Source organism: Pituophis catenifer, unplaced genomic scaffold (assembly GCF_029215685.1).
Source record: "Pituophis catenifer annectens isolate HBS135680 unplaced genomic scaffold, rPitCat1.0.hap2 SCAF_8, whole genome shotgun sequence".
NCBI lineage: Eukaryota > Metazoa > Chordata > Lepidosauria > Squamata > Colubridae > Pituophis > Pituophis catenifer.
In genome coordinates, this window is record NW_027256888.1 from 5592802 (window position 1) to 5606477 (window position 13676).

At 45.3% G+C, this 13676-nt stretch overlaps 1 protein-coding gene across 1 annotated transcript in view; it reads left to right on the plus strand.

Annotated features, from left to right (window-relative positions):
* The window catches only part of ARAP2 (ArfGAP with RhoGAP domain, ankyrin repeat and PH domain 2), a 123785-nt gene that overhangs the window by 13823 nt on the left and 96286 nt on the right, over positions 1-13676 (plus strand). The window contains exon 3 of the mRNA XM_070948934.1: positions 7355-7431. Coding sequence (XP_070805035.1) covers positions 7355-7431 — 77 coding nt within the window. The remainder of the gene's footprint in view (positions 1-7354; positions 7432-13676) is intronic.

Sequence of the window (13676 nt, forward strand, 5' to 3'; positions counted from 1 at the left end):
ACTCCGCTCCACTCTATTCTATTTTCCACTCCACTCCACTCTATTCTATTCTATTATTTTCCACTCCACTTCACTCCACTCCAATCCTCTCCACTGCACTCCACTCCATTCCATTCCATTCCATTTCATTCCATTCCTCATTATTCTATTCTATTCTATTCTATTCTATTCTATTCTATTCTATTCTATTCTATTCTATTCTATTCTATTCTATTCTATTCCATTCCATTCCATTCCATTCCACTCCACTCCACTCCACTCCACTCCACTCCACTCCATTCTATTCCATTCTATTATTTTCCGCTCCACTCCACTCTATTCTGTTCTATTATTTTCCACTCCGCTTCACTCTATTCTATTCTATTATTTTCCACTCCACTTCACTCTACTCCAATCCTCTCCACTGCACTCCATTCCATTCCATTCCATTCCATTCCATTCCATTCCATTCCTCATTCTTCTATTCTATTCTATTCTATTCTATTCTATTCTATTCTATTCTATTCTATTCTATTCTATTCTATTCTATTCTATTCTATTCTATTCCAATCCATTCCATTCCACTCCACTCCACTCCACTCTATTCCATTCTATTATTTTCCGCTCCACTCCACTCTATTCTATTCTATTCTATTCTATTATTTTCCACTCCAGTCCACTCCATTCCACTCTATTGGATTCCTCATTATTCTATTCTATTCTATTCTATTCTATTCTATTCTATTCTATTCTATTCCATTCCATTCCATTCCATTCCATTCCATTCCATTCCATTCCACTCCACGCCACGCCACTCTATTCCATTCTATTATTTTCCGCTCCACTCCACTCTATTCTATTCTATTATTTTCCACTCCAGTCCACTCCACTCCACTCTATTGTATTCTTCTCTATTATTCCATTCCACCCCACCCCACCCCACCCCACCCCACCCCATCCTAGCAGTTCTATTAATTAAAGTCACCTCTGATATTCCATCAGAGAGCACAAGCATTAAGAAGTAGTAACAGTGCTCCATTTCCCTTTGCAAGAGCTTAATGGAATGGCTGAGCTACCTGGGTGAACCTTTGACTTAAGGTGTACTCACACATGTTTAGACACATTTTGTGGCCTAGTTGTCAGCTGTGAAAACCATGAAAGCTTTTCTTGCCTCTTTCTCCTCTTTCATACTTCAGAAACTTAAGATACTTCAGGGGTGGTAGGTTATTTTTATTTTCAATTCCTTTTAGAGCTGTTTACTTGGTTAGTTTGAAAATTTGTGGGGGTAGAGTCTAAAAAAAACCCCCCGACTAGTAACTTTGCAATACAAAAGTCTCTCGCACTTGATATAGCTAGTCCTCGACGTACGACTATCATGGAGCCCAAATTTTCTGTTGTTAAGTAGAACATTGGTTAAGTGAGTTTATGACCTTTCTTGCCCCAGTTGTTAAGTGAATCACTGAAGTTAAGTGAGAAACACGGTTGTTAAGGGGAATCTGGCTTCCCCGTCCACTTTGGTTGGTCAGAAGGTCGCAGAAGCGGATCCCATGACTTTGGGACACTGCAACTGTCATAAATATGAATCAGTGGCCAGGTCTCCGAATTTTGATCACCTGACTGTGGGAATGCTGCTGCAAGGGTCGTTAAGTGTAAAAAATGGTCATACGTCCCTGTTTTCCAGTGCCGTTATAACTTTGAATGGTCACTAAATGAACTAATATAAACCGAGGACCTGTACGTGGGAGGGAACGTGAGAACTTGGTGGTGGAAATTATGCCATAAGTGGACCTTTTTTCCCCCGTGCATTTCACACATTTTAAAGTCACTAAGGTTGAGAAACAAGGGCTTATAGTAGACAAATGCACTGTATAGCAGGGGTGAAATGCTCCTGGTTCGGACCGGATCGGCCAATTCGGTAGCGATGGAGGCGGGTGGTTCAGAGAACTGGTAGCAAAAATCACCCCCCCCCCCATGCCTAGCTGAGCCGCACAATCATCAGAGGCTTTTTTTTTTTACTTTTAGAAGCATTTTTTCTACAATCTCTTCGGCCGAAAAAATGCTTTTTTTAAAAAAAAAGCCACTGATGATCCCGCAACTCAGCTGGGATCGTCAAAGGCTTTTAAAAGCATTTCTTCTGCAACCTCTTTGGCCGAAAAAATGCTTTTTTTTAAAAAAAGCCACTGATGATCCCGCGGCTCAGCTGGGATCGTCAAAGGCTTTTAAAAGCATTTTTCAAAATGCTTTTAAAAGCCTCTGACGATCCCAGCTGAGTTGCCTGATCGTCAGAGGCATTTAAAAGAAAAAGAGCCTCTGCTGATCAGGCAACTCAGCTGGGATCGTCAGAGCCTTTTGAAAGCATTTTTTTACAACCTCTTCGCCGAAGAGGTTGTAGAAAAAATAGTTTTAAAAGTTTTTTTAAAAAAAATTGGCCACGCCCACCCAGTCACATTACCCCCCCCCCCACCAACCCACGCAACCGGTAGTAACAAATTTTAGATTTCACCACTGCTGTGTAGTATAAACTTCCCACGAAGGCAGCTCTTGAATTCAAATTGAATCGAATGCAACCTTTTCCAGCGGGCTGTTGCTTGAATTTTGCCAGCATCACGATTCTGGAGTGTGTACGGCAATCGGCCTTGGCTGATTTCAGAGAAAGCTTAAACAGGTTTAGACTTGGTTACCGCGTGGAATGAGGATCAGCAGGAAATCATACTAGCTAATCTAGCTTGGCAGAATAAAATGCATCTTCTCAGCGGCTTCTACGGTGTTGCTAAGAAAGGTCAGACAGAATTGACTTCGATGTGAAGCAGGTTCTATCAATCAATCGGAATAGAGCTGGAAGGGACTTTGGAGGTCTTCTAGTCCAGCCCTCTGCTCAAGCAGGAGACCCTATACCCGTGATGGCGAACCTATGGCACACATGCCACAGGTGGCACACGTACCCATATCGGTGGGCACGCGAGCTTAGCTTCGGCACGCAGAAGTAGGGAAACAGGCTGTTTCCTGCCTCTGGACGGCCTCGGGTGGTGGTGGGGAAGGCCCGTTTTTCTCTCTCCACAGGCTCCACAGCCTTTCTAGGAGTCTGGGGAGGGCAAAAACAGCCTTCCCTCCCCTGGAGGCCCTCAAGAGGCCGGAAACTTCTGGTGGGACCGGAAGACCCATTTTTTTGCTGTCCCCAGGCTCTAGAGCCTTTCTAGGAGTCTGGGGAGGGCGAAAACAGCCTTCGGTCCCCTGGAGGCCCTCCAGAGACCAGAAACTTCTGGTGGGACTGGAAGACCCATTCTTTTGCTGTCCCCAGGCCCCAGAGCCTTTCTAGGAGTCTGGGGAGGCCGAAAAGGAAAGGCTCTGGAGCCTGGGGACAGCAAAAAACGGGCCTACTGGGCCATCGCATGTCAGGAGCAGGTGGAGTGGGGAGGTTGTGCGTGCATGCATGAGGTGCATAGAATTATAGGTGTGGATGCGCAGGCGTGACTAACCCCCCTCCCTGTTCCTGGCACGCGATGGCAAAAAGGTTAGCCATCGCTGCCCTATACCATTTCAGACAAGTGACTGTCCAGTCTCTTCTTAAAAACCTCCAGTGATGAAGCACCCACGACTTCTGGTGGCAAGCTGTTCCACTGGTTAATTGTCCTCACTGTTAGGAAGTTTCTCCTTCATTCCAGATTGCTTCTCTCTCCTTGATTCGTTTCCATCCTTTGTTTCCTGTCCTGCCCTCTGGTGGTTTGGAAAATAAGTTGACCTCTTCATTGTGGCAGCCCCTCAAATATTGGAATATTGCTATCATGTCCCCTTCTAGTCCAGGGGTCCCCAACCTTTCAGACCTCAGGGACCACTAAATCCATAATTTTAAACCCCGCGGACCACTAATATGATCTCCCTAATGACCGGCTGGGTGGGCGTGACTAGGTGGTCATGTGACTCGGTGGGTGTGGTCAACTCGATGTCACTCACATTGAGGGGTGCCTCACTCTACTTGCCCCTCCCCTCCCAGCCACTCCTCCCCTCCCCACCCGGGCTCTTTAGGCCCCAACAGGAAGCAGTTGTTGGAGCTAAGCAGCCAACCACGAGAAAGAGTTGGAAAAACAGCTCAGTTCAAATTGGATCTGACCAAGAAGGAGGCTCAGCAGAAGCACCTCACTGAGGACTAGGAGCATAGGCTTTCCAAGCAGAGGGAAAAGCTGCGGGACTACAAGGCCAGATACCGGTGCCTGGAGGCTCAGCAGGCTGAGATAGTCAGCCAGTTCCAGGCCATGATGCAGTCCCACTGGGACAAGGCCCTCTGGCTCTTTGCCACCAGCGGCACTTCCCTCCAGCCTTCACCTAAAGTCCCACACCAGGAGGCTGAAGCAAACCCCAAGTCGGAATTTCTGTCCCCCTCCGACAGAAAGACCCTGAAGGGGGAGACTCTCTGCAGCAACACAAACGTTCATGGCATGTATCCGGCCCAGGGATCGTAGTTTGAGGACCCCTGATTTAGTGCAATATAAAAAATGCAAATAATTTTTCTGCGGACCACCAAAATTTTCTTGCGGACCACCAGTTGGTGACCACTGTTCTAGTCCTTCTTTTCTCTAGACTGGCCATACCCTGTTCTTCATATGTTTTAGTCTCCGGGCCTTTAATTATCTTAGTTTCCTTTCTCCGCACTTTTTCCAAAGTCTCAACACTGCTTTTTTTATAACGTGGTGACCAAAACTCGATGCGGTATTCCAGGTGGGGCTTTACTAAGGTTTTATAAAGAGGTACTACTACTTCCCATGATTTTAATTCTGTTTATACAACCAAGGACGTTGTTACGTTTTTTTTGGCTGCTGCTGTACACGGCTGGCTCATATTTAAGTAATCGTCCATTACGACTCCAAGAGGGGGACGCGGTGGCTCAGTGCCTAAGATGCTGAGCTTGTCGACCGAAAGGTCGGCAGTTCAGCGGTTCGAATCCCTAGTGCCGCGTAACGGGGTGAGCTCCCGTGACTTGTCCCAGCTTCTGCCAACCTAGCAGTTCGAAAGCACGTTAAAAAATGCAAGTAGAAAAATAGGGACCACCTTTGGTGGGAAGGGAACAGCGTTCCGTGCGCCTTTGGCGTTGAGTCATTCTGGCCACATGACCATGGAGATGTCTTCGGACAGTGCTGGCTCTTCGGCTTTGAAACGGAGATGAGCACCGCCCCCTAGAGTCGGGAACGACTAGCACATATGTGCGAGGGGAACCTTTACTTTTACCTTTAGGGCTCCAAGTTCCTTCTCACAATTACTGTTTTTGAGCCAGGTTTCACCTCATCTGTACTTGTAACTTTGGTTTTTCTCTCCTAAATGTAAAATTTTGCTTTTCTCCACATTATATTTCATTTTGTTGGATTGAGCCCATTGTCCCAGAGGTACTTTTTCAGGAGGCAACTCGACATTCTTGTTTTTTTCTTTGAAGACATTTTGCTTCTCATCCAAGAAGCTTCTTCGGCTCTGACTGGATGGTGGGGAACATTTATATTCCTTGCAGACAGCGGGTCATTTGCATCCTTTTAGAGGGTCGTTGAGGCCACTTGGAGGTTTGCCTTTGTCCTCAGGGTCACCTGAGTAGCGCTAATGGTTCCTGGAGTCTGTAATTTTTCTGGAAATCCGTTCCTACTTGCACACCATTTGAAGGCTGTTCATCCCAAATTCCATAGCTAAAAGTCTATAGAGATTCTCAGTCATCCAGGTCATGGTTGATCCCAAGATTGGGCCCATTGTGGTTTGTACAGTGGTGGGATTCAAGTAATTTAACAACCGGTTCTCTGCCCTAACGATTTCTTCCAAAAACCAGTTTGCCAAACTGCTCAGAAAGTTAACAACCGGTTCTCCCGAAGTGGTGCGAACCGGCTGAATCCCACTACTGGGTTTGTAGGAATAGATGACTCCGGGCAAAATCTCACCTTCCTTTTTGAGGGCATCTTCGCCTCTGGGATTAGTTATAAGAGTCAAATTTTCTGCATTGCAAAGATGGACACCCTCGGCAGGCCTGTAAATGTCAATACAGCCCTTGCTGTGGGAAGACAGATCTGATTAAAAATATTACGCCGTAATATTTTGCTGGGTTTTTAGTTCACTTAATTAAGAGTTAAGGGCAAGTTTCAACAGCTTTGCCCGCCCGCCGATCTGAAATCTGACACGTTGCTTGTCTGCAATTCAAGGACACCACTTGATTTCGCTCGCAACTTCAAGCACGGAGGTATGGATTTAATTTTTTTTAAACTTTTAGTTCTACAGAAGGGAAGGGAAGGATTTAAAAGGGCAAAAAAAAAAAAAAAGAAGACAGAGAGAGAGAGAGAGAGAGAGAGAGAGAAGAATAAAACAATAGCAGACATAATAATATGTGTTTCTTCTCTGGCGTGACTGTAAGGGGGAAAAAATCCACAGGGCAGTTTCTATAAAGGATTATCATATTTCATTGTGATCATCCATGAATGATCTCTGTCCAGAATCATTTGTATGTTGCAAGTAGTATCAGCTCTATACTTAGCAATGGGAGCCGTAGATATAGCTTGGCAACATTGAAGTCAGAAAGGCCTAGAAATTCCATTTCTGTTTTTCCAGATACTTATTTATTTTATTTATTATATTTCTATACTGCCTTTCTCCCGTAGGACTCAAGGCGGTGTGCAGTCAAGAAAAATATAGATACCCAAACATCATAAAATTGCTAATTAAAATTATTATTATAACACAGTTTGGCCCAATTAAATAGAACCTAAAATTAGATAACATTTTAAAAAATGTTTACTTGAGAATATCGAGTACCCCAAAATATTTTAAACTTTGTTTCAAAGCTAAATTTCATAAATGCAATTACTTCTTCCTGGAATGTGCCAACTTGAGGATTTGCAAAAAAAACCTATATTTGACTGGAGCACTATTCTGGAAGAAGTGCGGAGAAAGGCAACTAAGATAATTAAAGGCACGGAGACTAAAACATATGAAGAATGGTTCCAGGAATTGGGTATGTCTAGTCTAATGAAAAGAAGGACTAGAGGGAACATAATAGCAGTCTTCCAATATTTGAGAGGCTCCTACAAAGACGAGAGGGGGGTGTCTCAAACTATTTTCCAAAGCACCAAAAGGCAAGAGAAGAAACAATGGATGGAAACTAACCAAGGTGAGAAGCAACCTAGAACTAAGGAGAAATTTCCTAAAGGTGAGAGTTAATTAACCGGTGGAACAAATTTGCCTCCAGAAATTGTGGATGCTCCGTCTCTGTAGGCTTTCAAAAAGAGATCGGTCAACCATTTGCAAGCTAGGATTGTTCTGCAGGTCGGAACTGATGTGCAGTCACAAAGGACCATGTGTTAGAGATGACACGGGATGACACTGTGAGTGTGTCTTGTCTGTTTTATTTTCCCAGGAGAGCCAGCTGAAGAAAAGCCACCCCCCATTTCTCCCTATGGTGAGACCTTCCTTATGAATTCTCCTGAAGACATGGTGAGTTGCTTACTACCTAGAAGTCTGCAGTTACGTTCCAATAATGGTGGAACGGTTGAATGTGTGGGAGACGGAGGTGGGTTTCACATTGTTAAGAAATTCGCAGAGTAACTCTTGAGTAGCAAGGGTGTGCACATGAAAGTGATTGAGAGTAGGTACGAATAAAACACAGTCAACACACAGATACACTGAGTTGTGTTTACTTTCAGGAAATAGTAAGGCACAGTCCAATAAACAGTCCAGGTCATACACATATAAAGCAGGAGATAGCAAAACGACAGTCCAGGGATAATCCAATAACAAAGTCTTCTTACCAGTCGTTGTAGTCATTCACAATAAACAGTTCTTCTGGATTTGCAAACAGTAGCATACAGAGATATCAGAGAGCAAGAACAGCAAAAAGAAACAAACCATGTTTCTAGCTCCCTCTTAAGGAGATTGGCTACAGAGCTAACCAATGAGGACACAGTATGATGCAATACAGCAGTCTTAAAGCTATATTGATGGTTTATATATTGCCAACCCAACAAGGTAGGTAATATTCATTTCCTAACACACATAATTTTACCACCGGTTTGCCGCACACCGAAAATGTGAGAGCCTGCACACCTTCCCTACATGGCCTTTCACGGATGTGCTTTGCTCTCGCTTGCACGCATGCACGCAGCTTAGAAAATGTAGCTAAATAGGACAGCATAGCACCAGGGCGGTTGGGTGGATGGGCGGGCCCACTCGCAGGTCGTCACTACCGGTTCGCCCAACTTGTCCGAACTGGCTGAATACTACCACTGGTGGGAAAGGGAGAAAGGGAGAAAGGGAAAGAGGGAGAGAGGGGGGTGGAGAAGGAGAGAGAGAGAGAGAGATAGACAGACAGACAGACACTCATGCTATGAGTCTCTCTTTCTATTTATCTTTATCTTTGCTGGATAACGCCAAAAGTAGGCCTAGTCCAGGATGGCATTACCAACCCATTCAAGAAACGTAATCATGTGAACAAGATGCGCGTGCTGGCCAGCTGATTTTTCAGGAATTCTGGGCCCACCGGAAGTAGGGAAACAGGCTGTTTCCTGCCTCTGGAGGGCCTCGGGTGGTGGTGGGGAAGACCCATTTTTCTCTCTCCCCAGGCTGCAGAGACTCTCTAGGAGCCTGGAGAGGGCAAAAACGGCCTTCCCCACCCCTTGGAGGCTCTCCAGAGGCCAGAAACGGCTCATTTGCCAACTTCTGGTGGGATCGGAAGGTCCGTTTTTTGCTCTCCCCAGGCTCCAGAGCCTTTCTAGGAGCCTGGGGAGGGTGAAAATGGCCTTCCCCACCCCCCCAGAGTCCCTCCGGTTGGAAGTCGGCAAACAGGCTGTTTGCTGACTTCTGATGGGACTGGAAGGTGGCAAACCGGTGGTTTCCGGCTTCTGGAGGGCCTCAGGGGGGTGGGTAAGGCCATTTTCGCCCTCTCCAGGCTCCTAGAAAGGCTCTGGAGCCTGGGGAGAGCAAAAAAGTGGGAGAGAGAAAAATGGCCCTACCTTACCCTACCCTACCTTATCCTTGTTGTTGCTGCTGTTAGTTGTGAAGTCGTGTCCGACCCATCGCGACCCCATGGGCAACTTTCCTCCAGGCCTTCCTGTCCTCTACTATCCTCTGGAGTCCATTTAACTCACGCCTACTGCTTCAGTGACTCCATCCAGCCACCTCGTTCTCTGCCGTCCCCTTCTTCTTTTGCCCTCCTTCGCTCCCAGCATTGGGCTCTTCTCCAGGGAGTCCTTCCTTCTCATTAGGTGGTCAAAGTATCTGAGTTTCATCTTCAGGATCTGGCCTTCTAAAGAGCGGTCAGGGTTGATCTCCTCTAGGACTGACCGGTTTGATGGCCTTGCAGTCCAAGGGACTCGCAGGAGTCTTCTCCAGCACCAGAGTTCAAAGGCCTCCATTCTTTGGCCTTCTCGGCCTTCCTTATGGTCCAACTTCCACAGCCAGACATTGCAACTGGGAAAACCATAGCCTTGACTATACACACTTTTGTTGGCAGGTTGATGTCTCTGCTTTTTAGTATGCTGTCTAGATTTGCCATAGCTTTCCTTCCCAGGAGCAAACATCTTGGCTGCATCTTGGCTGCAGTCCCCATCTGTGGTGATCTTGGAGCCCAGGAAAATAAAATCCGTCACTTCCTCCATTTCTTCCCCATCTATTTGCCAAGAATTGAGAGGCCCGGATGCCATGATCTTAGTTTTTTTAATGTTGAGTTCCAAGCCGACTTTTGCATTCTCCTCCTTCACCCGCATCAAGAGGCTCTTTAGTTCCTCTTTACTTTCTGCCATTAGAGTGGTATCATCTGCATATCTGAAGGTGTTGATATTTCTCCCGGCAATCTTAATTCCAACTTTTGATTCATCAAGTCCTGCCTTTCTCATGATGTGCTCTGCATATAAGTTAAATACGGAGCCTGGATAGCTCAGCAGACTAATGCACTGTAATTTAACTCCAGCTGTCTGCAATTACTGTAAGTTCGAATCTCGCCAGGCTCAAGGTTGACTCAGCCTTCCATCCTTTCTAAGGTAGGTAAATTGAGGACCCAGTTTGTGGGGGCAATAAGCTGACTTTGTAAAAATATACAAAAGTATGAAGGCTATTGCTTAACGCTTTGTAAGCCGCCCTGAGTCTCCGGAGAAGGGCGGCATATAAATCAATTTTTTTAAAAAAATAGACAGGGTGACAGTATACAGCCTTGCCGGATTCCTTTCCCTACCCTACCCTACCCTACCCTACCCTACCCTACCCTACCCACCCTACCCTATCCTACCCTACCCTACCCTACCCTACTCTACCCTACTCTACTCTACTCCAACCCAACCCAACCCATCCCATCCCATCCCATTCTTCTGTTCTGTCCCTTTCCTTTCCATTGCATTGCATTCTATTCCACATTCCATTATTCTATTCTATTCTATTCTATTCTATTCTATTCTATTCTATTCTATTCTATTCTATTCTATTCTATTCTATTCTATTCTATTCTATTCTATTCTATTCCATCCCATCCCATCCCATCCCATCCCATCCCATCCCATCCCATCCCATCCCATCCCATCCTATTTCTTATCCTATCCTATCCTATCCTATCCTATCCTATCCTATCCTATCCTATCCTATCCTATCCTATCCTATCCTATTTCTTATCCTATCCTGTCCTGTCCTGTCCTGTCCTGTCCTGTCCTGTCCTTTCGTTGCATTTTAACAACCTGAAAAACCAGCCTGGGTATTAAAATAATATTTGCCAACAGAATATAGTTGTTTCTTTAAAACACAGTTAAATGGCATCCTTCCCCCTCTGAAAGTGCCTATGGATTTCAAAAGACGTTCACTTCTGCTATGAAACCATTTCCCCACACCATTGGAAATTCCGAATTAATTTACCAGTGCTGTGCTTTCTTATTGTGTAAAGTTAGGGAAGGTGTGTGGACATCAATACACCTCAACCTACGCAGACAATCAGCCCGCAGCCATCCACATATATGAATGGAATTATTTACTAACGCCCTAATGAAAGGAATTCACTCCAGGAAAATAATGCCTGGGATTACATTAAAATATTCTCCGTGGCTCTGGATAGCCCATCATAATTGCAATTTCCAATGGAGCAGCTGAAACAGCATAGCTGCATTCCTAGAGAGAGTTGGGGGTTTGTTTTTTTTTGGGGGGGAGGGGTTTAATTTGAGACCCCATTTAAATCATTAAGCAAGTAGGGCATTTTTCCTATATGCACAATCTGGACAGTGGATCTAAGAGATGGAATAGAATAACGGAGTTGGAAGTAGGGGTGAAATCCAGCAGGTTCCAAGTTGCTTCTCTCCTTGATTAGTTTCCACCCATTGCTTCTTGTCCTGCCCTCAGGTGCTTTGGAGAAAATGGGCCTTCCGGTCCCACCGGAAGTTGGCAAACAGGCCGTTTCCAGCTTCCGGAAGGCCTCTGGGGGGAGGGGAGGCTGTTTTCGCCCTCCCCAGGCTCCTAGAGAGGCTCTGGAGCCTGGGGAGAGCAAAAAATGGGCCTTCCCTACCCACCCCCAGGCCCTCCGGAGGCAGGAAACAGCCTGTTTCCCTACTTCCGGTGGGCCCAGAAGGCCTGAAAAATCAGGTGGCCGGCGCGCGCATATGCTCCGGAGCTTAGCTCGTGTGCCCACCGATACGGCTCCAGGTGGCACGCGTGCCATAGATTCGCCATCACGGGACTAAGGTCTCCTGCTCGAGCCAGGGGTTGAACTGGATGACCTCCAAGGGTCCCTTCCAACTTTGTCATTATGTGATTTATTTTATGAAATGCCAATATGTTTCCTGGCTGATTTGAGTGTGATAACCGACATTTAAGTTATCGAAGAACATTTAAGAACAATTGAAGAACATTTAAGAATAGAGACCTCAGAGCTGGAACCCACAAAGCGTCTCCAAGCTTAGCCTCCACCCGTCCGTGACCTCGTGCATTTCTTGTGGTTCTCCGCCACTTCCCCTCTTCCGCGTGGCCACCCTGAGGTGGCACATTGTCAGCTAACCAGAGGAGCCTGCCAACAAATCCGGAATAAAGGAAATTGCACTGCGGGTTTCAGTGACTCGAAGTGAAACTTCGTGGAGAGAAGTTCCCCTTGTCTGTTTCCTCCTTCCACTGACCACGCGCCCTTCATGTGGGCTCCGTGGGCAAGGCCGTAGGTTGTCCTAATTGTACGTAAAACAGAATGAGTAGGTGTTCCCCTCCTACTCCAGAATATCTCACCTTAGTCTGAGGTCAGATGCTGAGATCTTGAAGGAGAGGTAGCTGCTCTGGTCTAAGATAAGAGCATATTTAAATGATTTGGCAGGCTGAACGTGGCCTGCTTAAGAGGAAGCTTTTACAACTATGGTGTTTACACCAGGTGAACTGGGCTATTTGGGTATGGGTATGGGTATGGGTATGTATACAGGTAAAACAACTGAGGCCAGTACTCTTAAATCATCCAGCAATTTATCCATCTATCATCACTTTGTCTGTCTGTCTGTCTGTCTCTCTCTCTAATCTATCTATTTTTCTTTCTTTCTTTCTTTCTTTCTTTCTTTCTTTCTTTCTTTCTTTCTATCCATCCATCCATCCATCCATCCATCCATCCATCCATCCATCCATCATCACTCTGTCTCTGTCTGCCTGTTTGTCTCTCTCTCTCTTATCTATCTATCTATCTATCTATCTATCTATCTATCTATCTATCTATCTATCCACCCATTCACCCATCCATCCATCCATCCATCCATCCATCCATCCATCCATCCATCCATCTATCACTGTCTGTCTCTGTCTGTCTGTCTGTCTGTCTGTCTGTCTGTCTGTCTGTCTCTCTATATATAATCTATCTATCCATCCATCATCACTCTGTCTCTGTCTGCCTGTTTGTCTCTCTCTCTTATCTATCTATCTATCTATCTATCTATCTATCTATCTATCTATCTATCTATCATCTATCCATCCATCCATCCATCTATCACTGTCTGTCTCTGTCTATCTGTCTGTCTGTCTGTCTCTCTATATATAAATCTATCCATCCATCATCACTCTGTCTCTATCTGCCTGTTTGTCTCTCTCTCTCTTATCTATCTATCTATCTATCTATCTATCTATCTATCTATCTATCTATCTATCTATCATCTATCTATCTATCTATCCATCCATCCATCCATCTATCACTGTCTGTCTCTGTCTATCTGACTGTCTGTCTGTCTCTCTATATATAATCTATCTATCCATCTATCATCACTCTGTCTCTGTCTGTCTGTCTCTCTAATCTGTCTGTCTGTCTGTCTGTCTGTCCATCCATCCATCCATCCATCTATCATCACTGTCTCTGTCTGTCTGTCTCTCTAATCTCTTTATCTTTCTTTCTTTCTTTCTTTCTTTCTTTCTTTCTTTCTTTCTTTCTTTCTTTCTTTCTTTCCATCCATCCACCTACCATCACATTTTAAAACTTCCCCTCTTCCTCACCGAGGGACTCCAGATGTCAGTGCTGGGCCTGAGGCCTAGGCTTTATCTTTCCAAGGGCAATTGTAGATAGATATAGGTATAGTTTTGTGTACAGGTAATAGGCCTAGGTACATATCGGTTGATCTCTTAGTTAGATCCCAACTGCGGACTGTTGAGAAGGAACATTATAGCTCCACTGAGCAAGACCAGCACTTGGCCTAGTGGTTAAGGCACCAGCCTAGAAGGTAAGAGACCATCAAATCCCACCTTAGCCATAAAATCCA